At 42.4% G+C, this 15,873-nt stretch overlaps 1 protein-coding gene across 1 annotated transcript in view; it reads right to left on the bottom strand.

The window, feature by feature from the left end:
• The window catches only part of LOC122932052 (retinol dehydrogenase 7-like), a 71,292-nt gene that overhangs the window by 39,797 nt on the left and 15,622 nt on the right, over positions 1 to 15,873 (bottom strand). Inside the window, exon 2 of the mRNA XM_044286229.1 lies at positions 8,936 to 9,269. Coding sequence (XP_044142164.1) covers positions 8,936 to 9,248 — 313 coding nt within the window. The 5' untranslated portion in view covers positions 9,249 to 9,269. The remainder of the gene's footprint in view (positions 1 to 8,935; positions 9,270 to 15,873) is intronic.

Raw genomic sequence — 15,873 nt, 5'->3', positions numbered from 1 at the left:
AGCTTGGGGGCGCAGTGGAAGAGGCGATAGCAGTGGAAAAGGAGTCAGCCGAGGAGGAGACGGAAGATGGAGTAGGAGGAGGAAAAGAAGAGGCAGGCCCACATGCAATCCATGGCGGTAACACCAAATCCACATGGGAGCCCCGGGTTACATGCTTAATGGCTGTCAGAAGGTTCACCCAGTGGGCAGTAAAAGTTATGTACCTTCCCTGCCCGTGTTTGCCATGTCTGTGGTCAGATGTATCTTGGCACGGACACTGTCTGCCAGAGATATATTCACTTGCTGCGGAACGTGGTCATATAGCTCTGGGATGCCCTTCTGGGAGAAGTATTTCCTTCCGGGGACCTTCCATTGCGATGTGCCAATGGCCACAAATTTTCAAAAGGCCTCTGAGTCCACCAGTTTATGTGGCAGTAGTTGGTGGGCTAGCAGTTCTGACAAGCCATCAGTCAGCCATTGGGCAAGAGGGTTATAAGGCATCATCAACTTTTTACGCTCGAACATTTGGGCCACGGAAACCTGCCTTGTGCCAGATGAATGCGACAACGGCGCGGTGGAAGGTGGAGTGGAGGACAAATGGGAGGAGAAGGAAAAGAGGCAGGACGTGGAGCGCCGGGAGTGTGGCTTTGTGGAGGGGCTATGGTGGTGGTGTCTTTGGGGGTGCACACAGCAGAGAGTGAGGAAGGTGCAGATACAGAGGATGAGGAAGGTGCAGAAGTGAAAGGCTGAATGAGCCACACAACCAACTCTGGTGCAACCTTTGACATAATTGCACGCGCCTTCTCAAACTTCCTACTTAGGTAGGTGCACCTGCCCAACCCCTACCACCCCTGCGGAACAGCCTGCCTCTTCCTCTGCCTGTCATTTTCAAAATTACCCTGCGCCTAAGTCCCTAGAGAAGAGCAGTATTTGTGGAAGCAGGTATATCGCATGTCTCAATCAATATTTTGTGGAAGCAGGAATATCAAACCCCTTAATCAGTATTTTGTGGAAGCCGGTATATCGCAGGCCTCAATCAATATTTGGTGGAAGCAGATATATCAAACACCTAAATCAGTATTTTGTGGAATCAGATATCTTGCAGGCCTCAATCAATATTTGGTGGAAACAGGTATATCGAACCCCTTAATTAGTATTTTGTGTAAGCAGGTATCTCGCAGGCCTCAATCAATATTTGGTGGAAGCAGGTATATCAAACCCCTTAATCAGTATTTTGTGGAAGCAGGTATATCAAATCCCTTAATCGGTATTTTGTGGAAGCAGGTATATCGCAGGCCTCAATCAATATTTTGTGGAAGCAGGTATATCAAACCCCTTAATCAGTATTTTTTGGAAGCAGGTATCTTGCAGCCCTCAATCAATATTTGGTGGAAACAGGTATATTAATCCCTGGTAAAGGGGTGGGCACTGTGAAAGTCACTATTAAAGGGGAGGTCACTGTGAAAGCCACATTCTTGTATCCTACAGAGGCCGGTAAAAAAATGTGTACTTTTTTTTTACAATTGTAAAAAAAAGTTTCCTTTTTTTTTTTAACAATGGAACTCTATGGTGAATGGATACCACTGTATGGCATCAGTCTGAGGCATCCATTTAATGTTAACGTTTTATGGATATTTAAACGAATGGGAAAAACGTGATCTGAACCCACCCTAAGGCCTCTTTCACACTAGCGTGTCCGGATAGGGTCTGGATGCGTTGGGGTAAAACCCTCGCAAGTAGGTACCCAATTGCAGTCAGTTTTGACTGCGATTGCGTTCCGTTGTTCAGTTTTTATCGCGCGGGTGCAATGTGTTTTGCACGCGCGTGATAAAAAACTGACTGTGGTACCCAGACCCGAACTTCTTCACAGAAGTTCAGGTTTGGGTTCAAGGTTGTGTAGATTGTATTATTTTCCCTTATAACAGGGTTATAAGGGAAAATAATAGCATTCTGAATACAGAATGCAAAGTAAAATAGGTCTGGGGGGGTTAAAAAAAAATATATAAAAAAATGTAACTCACCTTAATCCACTTGTTCGTCTCCTAGCAACCGTGCGTGAAAATCGCACCGCGCAATCGCAAGGCATCACCAACATTGACAAACTTATAAGCACGCAAACACGAATGGTTAAACCACTCCAGGACTTGCAGAAGGAATACCCACACATAGTTTTTCCCTTTTTCCCATACTTACAAGCAAAAAGCTATATCAATGAAGTGATTTCCGCCTTGACGGAACGTGAGTGGAGTCCATACTTTAAAAAATGGTTCTCGAATCCCAATGAGGGGAAGAAACAAATTTCAACAAATTACAAATTCCTCCATGTACCAATTGACTATTCCACATCCACAGTTCCCATGACTAGATGGCAGACAGAGGTACCACAAGCCACCCCATCAGTGATACTCCGGGCACTGGAATTCTCATACAAACATTTACCTGTAGCAAGATACACAGAGATGATCCTACAAATCTGTCATAGATCATATCTGACTCCGAGAAGGGGGTTTAGAATGGGTATATATGACACCACCAATTGCTTTAAATGCGGGACTTTGGACGCTGGACTTTACCATTGTCTATGGGACTGTCCAATGATAAGAAAGTTCTGGGACAGAGTCATCACCTTCACTAACGCACACTTGACCAATTTTACCCCACGCAACCCACTTTGGGCGCTGTTCGGTTATTTGGATAAGGACAAAAACAACTGCACCCCGGGATGTAGGAAACTGCTACACTTTGTGGCAGCGGCGGGCACCAAGGCAATTTTGCAAGTCTGGCTTCAGCCCACAATTCCCCCTTTTAAATTATTCTTGGAGAAACTATCTTATATCATGCGCATGGACTGGGTGGAGGCGTCACACCAAAAAGACAAAAAAGTAGAACATTTCTTTCAGGTGTGGGAAAGCTTTATTAATATACTGCCGTTACATATCCGTAAGGCCATACACGAATGCTTTTCGGGGACCACATGGTTTCTGCAACAGATGACAGCTGGCGAAGAACCGGTTCTACTATCCTGACTGGGGGTGGGGGGGGGGATCATTGAGCCCAAACAGTCCCGAGCATCTCCGTTTTTGTTCTAGTCTTTTCTTTATTTGTCTGTGTCGTTCTCTAATTCACTACTACAGGGTACAATAGGAATGAGACAATATCAGGGCATCTACCCCGGGAGCCCACTGGGGATCATATCAGTCTATAATATTAAGGCTCTCTCGGGGATGGCGGCTATTGTATCCCACGGAGGCGGACGGCTAATACTGACAGCTTAGTTGGGTTTTTGTCAGCCTCTGTATGTTCATGGACACTACAACTGGTAAATTACTTTGCACTTGTAAGAATGGATACCAATGGTAGCAGTGCAACACTGCCTTTGTTTGTATGTTTATTCTTTAAATATTTGAAAACTTAATAAAAACAGTTAAAAAAAAATAATAATAAAAAAAAAAGAAAATCGCACCGCATCCGCACTTGCTTGCGGATGCTTGCAATGTTCACGCAGCCCCATTCACTTCTATGGGGCCTGCGCTGTGTGAAAAATACACAAAATAGAGCTTGCTGCAATCGCAGGCCTCAATCAATATTTTGTGGAAGCAGGTATTTCAAACCCTTTAATCAGTATTTTGTGGAAGCAGGTATCTCGCAGGCCTCAATCAATATTTGGTGGAAACAGGTATATCAAACCCCATAATCAGTATTTTGTGGAAGCAGTTATATCGCAGCCCTCAATCAATATTTGGTGGAAACAGGTATATTAATCCCCTTAATCAGTATTTTTTGGAAGCAGGTATCTCGCAGGCCTCAATCAATATTTGATGGAAGCAGGTATATCAAACCCCTTAATCAGTATTTTGTGGAAGCAGGTAACTCACAGGCCTCAATAAATATTTGGTGGAAGCAGGTATATCAAACTCCTTAATCAGTATTTTGTGGAAGCAGGTATATCACATCCCTCAATAAAAAAAATTGCCACAACAGTTATATCACACCACCCTGTTTATTTGGGGCAACAGGTATATCGCAGCCATCAATCAGTATTTTGTGGAAGAAGGTACATCACACCCCTCAATCATTTTTTTGGGGGGGGGGGGGGGGCAACAGGTATATCACACCTGTTGCAATTAGTTGTTCCAATAGTGCTTGTCCGTCTATATAGCTGCGGTATCACAGCAGAACCGCACACAACTGCTGCACAATGCAAATGCACTATATACTTTCTATGTTAGAAAGTATATTATAGTTATATCACACCCCTCAATCAGTTTTTTTGGGGGCAACAGGTATATCACACCCATTGCATTTAGTTTTTCCAATAGCGTTTGTCCCTCTGTATAGCTGCGGTATCGCAGCCGAACCGCACACAACTGCTGCACAATACAAATGCACTATATATACTTTCTATGTTAGAAAGTATAAGTATATCACACCGCTCAGTACATCACACCTATCGATAGCACATCTATACCAGTCCTTAAAGGGAACCTGTCATGTGGATATTTGATTATAATCTAACTAATTATATACAATCATTTACTACTAAAAAGTACCTTAGATGTATTCACTTACTGGTGTGACATATGGTTACCTCATAATATACACACAAAGATGCTGCATGCCGCATGCTAATGAGCTGATTTGAGTCCAGCATGATGTCATTGAGTCCAGCGTTTATTTAATTAACAGCTATAGCCAATCCCCTGTCAATCAGCAGCAGGTAGGCAGGGAGAGTCAGGAGCTCATAAATATTCATGACTCATCATTATCAGCTGGAGCTTTTCAGTACAAAATGTTGGCAGATTGACTGGGTCAATTAAAGAAAGTGACCCAGCATTTTGCTAAGAGAATCAGTCACTTATGTTGCCCCTAGTTAGGACACCATAAAACTGGTGACAGGTTCCCTTTAAAAGGACTTTTGTGGCCCTATTAGCTACCGTTTGGTCCCTAACAGCCTGTCCCTGCTCAACAAAGCAACTTCTCCCTACACTGGCAAAACACAGAATGTAAAATGGCTGCCAGATCAGGTTCTGTGATTGGGTGGGTGTGTGTCCATGTGCTGAAAGGTCTCAATTGGCTGTCCTGTCCCACCTGATGGATGTGTCATGGGTCAAAGTTCATTGCAATGCAAAAGAATATGGTGCCGGCAGACATCGCCATATGTTCACATGTTCGGTGAATCACAAACGTGCAAAGTTCATCTCTAGTTGGGAATAATCACGGGTAAAACCTGCTTTTACTTTCATTTTCAGCTGCATTCACAGCATCTTCCTAGGTACTGAACATATTGCTGTCATTCTGGTATTGTCTGAAAGCTTGGAATGTCAGCTTTCAAACAAAAAAAAAGCCCATGTCTATATGGCAGTTAAAGCAGCCTGGAGGAGAATGAGAGGCTGAAGAGCTGACAGGCTGCAGTAGGAGAGAAAAAACTGTAAAAATATATAGAAATGTGGCATTATTATCATTATAGTGACCCACATAATAAAATTATATTATTTTATCACACAGTAACCACTGTAAAAAAAAAATCCTTTCTTTTAAGTCTTTTTCCCTAAAAATAAAATAAATTATTTAATACACTATACATACCCCAAAATAGATTCTAAAAAAATCCTGCAAAATAACAAAAAAAAACATAAAAAAAAAAAAAATTTTAACGTTATGACTGCTAGAACACAACGGGGGAATATTATTGGTCTTTAAGGTTTAAATTAATATTTCACCAAGGGGTTAAAATGCAATAGTGTCCCCTGAGTTGTGCGCCTAAAAGATTTACTGCAGACATACACTCACCTAAAGAATTATTAGGAACACCATACTAATACAGTGTTGGACCCCCTTTTTCCTTCAGAACTACCTTAATTCCACGTGGCATTGATTCAACAAGGTGCAGATAGCATTCTTTAGAAATGTTGGCCCATATTGATAGGATAGCATCTTGCAGTTGATGGAGATTTGAGGGATGCACGTCCAGGGCACGAAGCTCCTGTTCCACCACATCCCAAAGATGCTCTATTGGGTTGAGATCTGGTGACTGTGGGGGCCATTTTAGTACAGTGAACTCATTGTCATGTTCAAGAAACCAATTTGAAATGATTCGAGCTTTGTGACATGGTGCATTATCCTGCTGGAAGTAGCCATCAGAGGATGGGTACATGATGGTCATGAGGGATAGCCAAATTCGGACTCTACCATTTTAATGTCTCAACAGAAATCGAGACTCATCAGACCAGGCAACATTTTTCCAGTCTTCAACAGTCCAATTTTGGTGAGCTTGTGCAAATTGTAGCCTCTTTTTCCTATTTGTAGTGGAGATGAGTGGTACCCGGTGGGGTCTTCTGCTGTTGTAGCCCATCCGCCTCAAGGTTGTGCGTGTTGTGGCTTCACAAATGCTTTGCTGCATACCTCTGTTGTAACGAGTGGTCATTTCAGTCATTGCTCTTCTATCAGCTTGAATCAGTCGGCCCATTCTCCTCTGACCTCTAGCATCAACAAGGCATTTTCGCCCACAGGACTGCCGCATACTGGATGTTTTTCCCTTTTCACACCATTCTTTGTAAACCCTAGAAATGGTTGTGCGTGAAAATCCCAGTAACTGATCAGATTGTGAAATACTCAGACCATGCCACGCTCAAAATTGCTTAAATCACCTTTCTTTCCCATTCTGACATTCAGTTTGGAGTTCAGGAGATTGTCTTGACCAGGACCACAACCCTACATGCATTGAAGCAACTGCCATGTGATTGGTTGACTAGATAATCGCATTAATGAGAAATAGAACAGGTGTTCCTAATAATTCTTTAGGTGAGTGTAGATTAAAAATCTCCAATAATTTTTTTTTTACTTTTTGGGAGGGTTTTCCTAATTTTAACTTGACTGTTAAGAGGTTAAAATTGTTTTCCAGTTTAATAATCAAATGCCAAACTTATTCACTGAAGTCTCGCAAGACTTCTGTGATAACTAATTTCACCTCGCCAGAGCCAAAACATTTTAATGTTGTACAGAGACAGATCTCTGTAAAGCATTAAAACAAAGTTTGGCCATTTCCACTGACTATTTAAAAAAAAAAAGGTTTTTATGTAAAGGATTTCATGACGGGAGGCTTCTGTCCGCTGAAAATGTGATCCTTTTGGAAAATTTGAGCCATGGGCCACAGAAACTACAACACATCAGACACTCCCCTACAGTGGAAACCTTCAAAAGAAACCTGAAAATCCACCTCTTCAGACAAGTCTACAATAACCCTACTGCTGCAATACTGCCATGAAGAGCTACTGTGTCTGTCTCCCAACCCTTGTAGATTGTAAGCCCTCGCGGGCAGGGCCCTCTCTCTTTCTGTACCAGTTTATAACTCATCTTGTTCAAGCTTATTGCAATTGTTAGGTATTATGTACAGTATGTATACCCCTTTTCCAGCGCTTTAATAATAAATATAAAAAATAATCATGGATGCTGGATCCTGTCACTTTTCTACTGCACTTCTTGCGTCTCAAACAATTGTATACATCCTAGTATGTGGTGATTTACTGTGTAGCACGGTTACCAAAAATGTTGTACTTAAAGGGGTTGTCTCACAAAAAATATTCTACAGTTTTAAAACCGGCTCCTCGATCTGAATACTTTTGTAGTTGCATGTAATTAAAAATTTACCATGGTCACTGAGTTATTCAATAAAATGTATCTGTATAGCACCACCTGCAGTTTTTTCTTTCTTATTTCTTTGTCCTGCTCACTGAGATGGCCGCACATGCTCAGATTCATCCTTCAACTGCCTCCTGAGCTGTGATAGGGAGAGCATGGACACGCCCCCTTAGCTGCAGCAGAAAAGACACTCCCCTTGTGCTGTCAGCTTGATAGAAATCTAGTAGAGCAATTAATGGGGAGATCTCTGGATCCATGTGAGGTACAGGGCTGGTTCTAGCTTTGTTAGAAAGAGACTGTCATATCCTATATGATGTCTGATTATAATTTTTTACATTAATCACGGGAGAACCCGTTTAACATATAATGGTGTCATAACTGTACTAATCCCCCACCCACAAAATAAATAAAAAAATAGATGGCATCCTTAAAAACAATAGTGCCAAATAGATAGTCCCCCCAAAATTATAGTACCAATACTTCATATCGTGCTCCAGGCAGTTATCCCTGAGTCTATCAATCTCTAAGTATACTTTGCAAAGTCCCAAATAACCACAGGCATGCAATTCCGTTCTCATTAAATATTTCTGCAATGCCCAGTCTGTGGGGTGCAGATCCTAGATACAGATGGCCAGTCAGTCTCAACAGTGTGGTGGGCCCTGAAGCAATAGACCCTTTGCACAGCAGTAAAGCGCTTGGCGATAAATGAGTGAATACCTTACTGTCTTTTCAAGCACAGCCTTAGAAGTGGTTCTCAAGAAATCAAGACTGCCAGATTTAACTAATTGCTGTCCGTAGACACCCATGTGGGATATACACTGCATACAGAAAAGAATAACCATAAATTACTTGATGATTTTAACCCCTTTTGCAGTGCATTGATCCACTGGGTCACTGCATGTGCAGTAAGGATTGGTGGTGGTGGTGGTGGGGTACCAGCAGCTGGATTCACCCCAATCAAGAAGTGATGGTATATAATAAAGTATGCACTGTGCCTCAATATTAATTGCTGACATGACGTGTTTAACTGTATTGGCATACAGTCAAATTTTTTACTGTGTTTACATAACATTTGTATTTTATGTTCACCTTCTATGTTGAACATGTCCACATCCTTTCTTGGACCTAATGTCCAAAAGAGTGTCCGTTTTTTTACTTTATTGACAAGCATAATCATCCTCTCCATATTGCACTTGTAGCCATCAAAAGGGATTGACATGGACACAGACTCTCCTGAATATTGTCTTATGTATGAGGCCTGAGAAAGCAATTCTGAAACATTAGTCCAAATATGAGAGATAATGAATATAATTCTTACCTTTATCTTTGACTATAGTAGAAACCCACTTGGTAGCAGATCTAACATTCTCTCTATCACTGACATCAAGAATTATGGTTTGCAGTCTACTAGAGGTCTCCTTCTTCAGATTCTTGGCCCCTTTCTCTGTCAGGCAGGATGCCAAAACCTTCATTCCACGTTTGTCCAGTTGCTTGGCCAGCACATTTCCAAATCCAGTGTCACATCCGGTTATGAAGACATATTTATCTGAGAGATTGTCCAATATCTGACTCTGTCTGTACCATCTGTACAGGAGGCTCAAACTCAACAATGCTAAACCAAGGAGCCACATGACTGTAGCGGAACTGAATCACTGTATTGTAGAAAAAGAATTAGGAAAGACATTAAATGAAGAGAAATGTATTTTGAGAAAAAGTCTGCAAAGAATAGGTAATTCCATGCATGACTTTTATAATGCTAACAAAAATGTAGGCTTTCAAGTACATTTTGTCCTCTGGCATCACTTGTATGGTGTCATAAATTTATCACCCACTGCACCCCAGAATTGTGGCTTCAAACAGTTGCAAGATAGGGTCTTTTCAACTTTTTGGACTTCCTTGAGCAAAATTTTTGTGATGTTTTGCATTTTACCACCACTGAAAGTGGATGTGACGAGTAATGTTAATTAGTTTCACTCTACATTAAGGCTAGGGCTACATGGTGATCTTGGGTGCGACAGATGTCACACGACCAAGGATCGCAGTGTAGCACTGCAGCCATCCAAATAAATGGGATCACAGCATGACTCTCACAATTGCTGTTACCGCGACCTCAGAATCACACAAATCCAGCAGGGTTGGATTATTTGTGATTTTGGGGTCATGGTTGCTGCAAATCTGTGCTGTGACCCTATGAGTTGTTCTGTGGCCCTATTAATTTTCATGACTGCAGTGCTACACTGTGATTTTGGGATGAACAAATATGTTTGGAACGAAGCAGGTTAGTTACGAACTTCCCAAAACGTTGCCAGACAAACCTGAAGCTTTCAGGTTCACTTCGGATGAATCCATTAAAATGACCTGAAGGGAGGAAGAAGGATGCTCACGTGACCCCGAGAGGAAGTGTGGCGGGGGCGGGGGGTGGTGGCTTGACCTGATTGGCTTACAGGCCAACAGACAGCCTGGATGAACCAATCAGTGCTGCAGCAGGAAGGTGCCGTTGCAGAATGACTAGAATGTCATTCTGTGTTGGGCTGTGAATGAGGGTAGATGGGTCTTGCAGTGTCTGACAGAAAACAATCTTAGAGACAGAGTACAGTCATCATCAAGCTTCTATTCTAATGTCAGGGACAGTGAAGAGAAAGGCTAGAAAGAAGAAGAATTGTGTAGAATAGGGAAAGGCAGGTAAATATTTCAGCCAGGGAGTGAGAAGTGAGGAGCTGAGGCTGAGTGTGTCTGGGAGTGCCTTCTAGCTACAATTACTGCCTTCCAACACATCTGCAGCTGCTGCAGAACCTCACATGCAGCTACCTGCAAGAATATTTCTTTTTTTTCACCATTTTAATAATAAGGTCAAAACTGTACAACACGTGTTTTACCATCTAGAGGACAGATAGCATTTGAAATGTCAGTGAAAACGCCTGAAATACTAGATCGAAAGTGTCAGGGCACCTCCAGACAGTTCAACCTTGTTTGAGGGGGTTTGGGAAAATTGCAGTACAAGTATGCAACATGTGTCTTACAATACAGGGGTTAGTGTGTTAAATGTCTGAGTTAAAATGTGAAATACTAGTCTTGTCAGGGCATCTCCAGGCAATTCTTTTTCATTTTTATTTTTTTGGGGGCAGTACAAGTAATGCAATGTGTGTCTTACAATACAGAGAGTAGTGTTTGAAATATCTGAGTGAAAATGCAAATGTTACGACCCACTGGTCAAACCAGAGATTGTGGATTCTCTGTGTCAACCAAGGGGTGGCAGCCACTAACTCCTAGGGTATTGTTTAGCACCCTCACAGGAGACAGGACAGAACACAGCAAAAGAGAAACGGAACCACTACCTACAGGATAATCTTATGGTCGACAGCTATCTCACAGAGTCAGACAACAGGTAATGCTCCAGTAGCTCAAGTTGCAGTAAGAACCGCAGTTAGTGGTGGTGAGAAGTGGTAATGCAGAGAAGACTGGAGTAAAGGCCATGGCTGCCCCCCCCCCCCCCCTCCGTTCATCCGCTGTGGACCCCCGTTGATTTTGGTGCCTGGTATTATAATGAGGAGTATCGGAAGAATGAGGAGCAGACTGAGTATCAGTGGGCGTCTCCTTCTCCCTGGCTGTAGCGCTGTCCAATCGCAGTGCAGAGCATCACAGCCAGGGAGTTTTTTTTCACCCTGGCTGGCTGTGACTCTCTGCGCTGCGATTGGACAGCGGAAGTGCCTGGTAGGTATTTGTATATAAATATATATGTATATGCCCCATTGTGTGTATGTATCTATCTATATATGTATATATATATATATATATATATGCATATTGGGCCCTGTAGAGGGAAGTGTATTAAATATTCCCTAGATTCAATTCCCTATCAACTCTTCATCCCACTAGTTGATACAGGCCCATGTTTACAGAAACACTGGTGTTGATAGCCTGTAGGCCATGGCTTGCATTGTTAAAGGGGTTGGCCACTTTCCGCTTACTGTTGACCATTGTGTTTGCAAGATGATTATATGGCACTTACTAATATAGCCTTTGTTAATAACCGCACCATTTTCTAATTTTCATAAGGTATTCTCCCTTGTTTGGCAATTCTTTTGTGCTGAGGTCATGTCCACCTGACGGAGGGTCATGTGACCAGGCAAATCACCTCCATGTGACGTAATTTGCATTCAAACACACTGCACCTACACTTAACTCTCAACAGAACTAGTGCTGATGGCAGGTGCAGTGTATTTGAACAGAGGAGAAATCACATGGAGGTGATTTGTCTGATTACATGACCCTTCTTCAGCAGCCATCTTATGGATAGGACCTCTGTATGGAAAGCACAAATGTATTGGCAAACAAGGGAGCATTTCTTATGGAATATAGAAAATGGTGCAGAATTTAGACAAAGACTAAATTAGTAAGTGCCATATAATCATTTCAGAAACACATTGGTTAACAGAAACTAGGAAGTGGCCAACCCCTTTATGGTTTCTAACAGCTGATCGGTATCTAGTCCTCTTTTGTGCAGACCCCAAACAAGCTGTTGGTGACACTCTAAACCAGTTTTTTATAGCATGGGTTATCCACACCTCTGCCCCATGGCCAAACACCTTCCCCTTACTTATGATAGATAAATAGTCCAGCATTTGGGACTAGAGGAAAGCTTATCACCACAAACAGAGGAAGGACACCCTTGGAAGAATGGACCTGAGATGAGCTGAGCAGCCCCTCCTGAAACAGAGACTATGAGACTATGAACATTGGCTGAGTATCATTAAAGGGGTTGTCCGAGTTATGAAAAAAAATAATATAGCACTGAAAATCTGATATATAACTGAGCTAAGCAAGTTTTATGAAAAAAAAAAATATATATATATTTCCTCATTTCCCTGGTTCTTTTCTGGCCCTTTGTTTACATGCAATAAAAACAATCTCTGCCCCTCCCCCACTCTGCTAAGGGAGTGAATACTAGAGCTGCCCTGAGTGACATGTCTGCCTCCTGGGAGACTCTGCAGCATGTTGTATGTGTAGGACTACAAGTCCCAGCTGTATAATGACACTGCTAAGGGAGTGAATACAAGAGCTGCCCTGAGTGACATGTCTGCCTGCTGGGAGACTCTGCAGCATGTTGCATGTGTAGGACTACAAGTCCCACCTGTATAATGACACTGCTAATACACACAGGATCTTCCCCCTACCTTCTTGTGTAATGCTCTCTCTAGTATGTATTATCTCCTCACTGCCTGCAGAGCTGTACAGCTGAAGGGGTTAAGTATCCTAGCAGAGAGTAGACGGCAGTGAAGGGGGGCGTGGCCAGCACAGTGACGTCTCGTTTACAGGCTTGTAAACGACCTTTATCAGAGCAGGGAGAGAAACTGACATCACAGGTCAATGCGACCCTCAGTGAAATCTGAGAAACCAGCCCCTGGAGATAAAGTGAGTGAATTGGAAAGCTGTTACATTTGCTTAGTTAGAAACATAGAAAGAACAAAAAAAAAATAACTTGGATAACCCCTTTAACCCGTGCTGAATCCCTGCATTTACCCTTACCTTGCCATAACCCTGTATTATTAACCCTTTCCCACTGCCACTAAACCATCTCCAATAACCCTTTCACCCCCTGCATTGCCCTGCAGTCTATAACCCCTGCAATATTCCCTGAACCCCTGCTATCCCTTCCCTGATTACATTATTCTCTACCCTGCATTAACCCCTACAATCCCCCTCTCCACCATTGATATCCCTGGCCTGCATTGTCTTGTGAGATTAACCCTTGCAGTGTATACCCTGTAGGCACATTATAGAGCCACGTGGGTGGGTGATACATTTATGTGTTTATGTAAGTATGTTATTTAGATAGTTTGTGGGGTGGAATTGTAATTGGGATAATATGGTGTTAGCGTGGTTTAGGTGTATTGTAGTGTGGTTTCTGTATTGCGGTGTATGTCTATATATATATACATTGTAAGAAGGTACCTGGAATCGTCATGGATGGAAGGTATGTGTCACCGAGGTTCCTGGCCTCGGTGAAGTAAGAGCCAGTATTCTATGTGTCAGCAGCAGCTATTGCTGACACCGTGATATTTAGTATGGCTGTCATAGCTGATCCGGGGTGGCTCTTACTGGGAGTAGTCAAAGTGCTGGGTGGGTGACTACTCCCCATGTTTCAGGCCAGGTTTTGCCAGGTATAGAAACCAGCCAACACTGCCAGGTGTGGCTTTACCTCCCTCTGACAGTGAAGCTCAGGAGTCTGTGTTCTGTGAACTAAGGGCTGTGCTAGGATTTGAGGTTTGAGCCAGGCTGGAGGACTCAGGCCCCTCTAAAGGTGAACGGCCTATGGACTTGATGAGGCTGAATGGCTAACAGGGTGTGAATTAACACCCAGGATAAAAGGTGACTTTTATTGTTTATGGACTTTCTTTGTGCGTGAACAAACACCAAGCCACCTGTGTTTTGTGATTCAGCTTATCTGCATTTTGTTATACACCAATGTGTGAATAAACACCGCTGTTTGATTCAAGAACTGTGTACCTTGCCTCTATACTGCATCCGCTAGTCCTAATTACCAGAGCGAATCCGCACATTTATAACCATTGATATAAATATATATAGTAGAATTTATAGACTGTAGACTTGTATTTGTTTAATAAATTCCTTTATTTCTTAAAATGCAGTTTATAGTCTTTTGTAGTCGCTGCCGTAACATAGCGCACGTAGTTAAAGAAGTATAGCAACAAGGTAGCTAGTATTAGTTAGTATATGAATATAAATTATTGATATTAACCCAAAATATGAATAATTAATATTTCCTTTAACAGCTAGTAATTAGTATACTAAGCGGGGAAAATACCGGAGGGCACAGCGGGTGAACAGAGCGGTGCCCAGGAATAATAGTAAGCACTATAGGATCCCTGCTTCATGCCCTACCTAACTTGCTATAAAGTCTGCAGCCATGAAAGGTCCTTTTTAAGCATAGTCAGAGACAGAAGCTGAAGCATGGTCAGAGACAAGCCAGAGGTCAGAAGTCGGTATCAGATAGTCGTGTGGTACAGGGGATCAGACAGGCTCCGGGTCAGACAGGTCCAGTATTTGATTCAGGCAAACAGAGTGGAGTCAAACAAAGAAGATCTGATCAGAACACCTTTGCTATTACTGTTAGTAACTAAACGCTCAGGCAACTTCATGGAAGAGGAAGCAGCTTTTTAACCTTGTAACCCAGCCAAGGGGGCGTGCTGGTAGGCAGGAAGCACGCGCCCCTGGAAGCGGCGGGCGTGCATCCATATGAGTCTGCAGGGTCACACTGGACCTCCCTATGTCAGCTCTCAGTCATCCAAAATGTATCAGTTTTAGCTGCCACCACCTGTCATATCAGGCTGACAAGACACCTTGCATTACATAACACCTAAGTACACTCTACAACTCAATATGCGGGCTAGCATTCACTGGTTTATACATCAATATAGGTAACACTTCTGAGATGATGGAATCGTTAGAACACAAGAAGGCTCTTATTTAAGTGAAATTTTTATATTTAAAAAGAACAGTGCATACAAACAATGGGATTATCATAGAACATATAACATAAAATATACGGACATATACATATAATGCAAAATAACAGTTTGGAAAAACAGAACTAAGGGTACTTTCACACTAGCGTTTTATTTTTTCGCGTTATTGAGTTCCGTCACAGGGGCTCAATACCGGAATTTTTTTTATCAGTTTTATCCTAATGCATTCTGAATGGAGAAAATTCTGTTCAGTATGCATCAGGATGCATCAGTTTAGTCCCTCTTACATTTTTTGGCCAGAGAAAATACCACAGCATGCTGCAGTTTTCTCTCAGGCCAAAAATCCTGAACACTTACCGGGATGCGCAGACCATTAAAAATGTGAAAGAGATAAATACAGTTTTTTTGAATTACAACCGGAAAGACGGATCCGGTATTGCAATGCATTTGTCAGACGGATCCGCATCCGGATCCGTCTGACAAATGCATCTGTTTGCGTCCAGATTGCTGGATCTGGCAGGCAGTTCCGGCGACGGAACTGCCTGCCGGAATCCTCTGCCGCAAGTGTGAAAGTACCCTTAGTATGTTACGTAACTGATAAGTCCGGTTGCCTGGAGAAGCAGAAATATCGGTCAGTCCATGAAGCTACTGATCCCCAAAGAAATGACAATTTGTTATCCTGCATAATTGGTTTTACACTTGAGAAAGCTGTTTTCTGAATTTGCATATTTGAATTCACAGAAGACAATAGGCCCAAATCTGTTAGTGG

This window comes from Bufo gargarizans, chromosome 3 (assembly GCF_014858855.1).
Source record: "Bufo gargarizans isolate SCDJY-AF-19 chromosome 3, ASM1485885v1, whole genome shotgun sequence".
NCBI classification, from domain to species: domain Eukaryota; kingdom Metazoa; phylum Chordata; class Amphibia; order Anura; family Bufonidae; genus Bufo; species Bufo gargarizans.
This window is presented reverse-complemented; position numbering and strand designations above follow the sequence as displayed.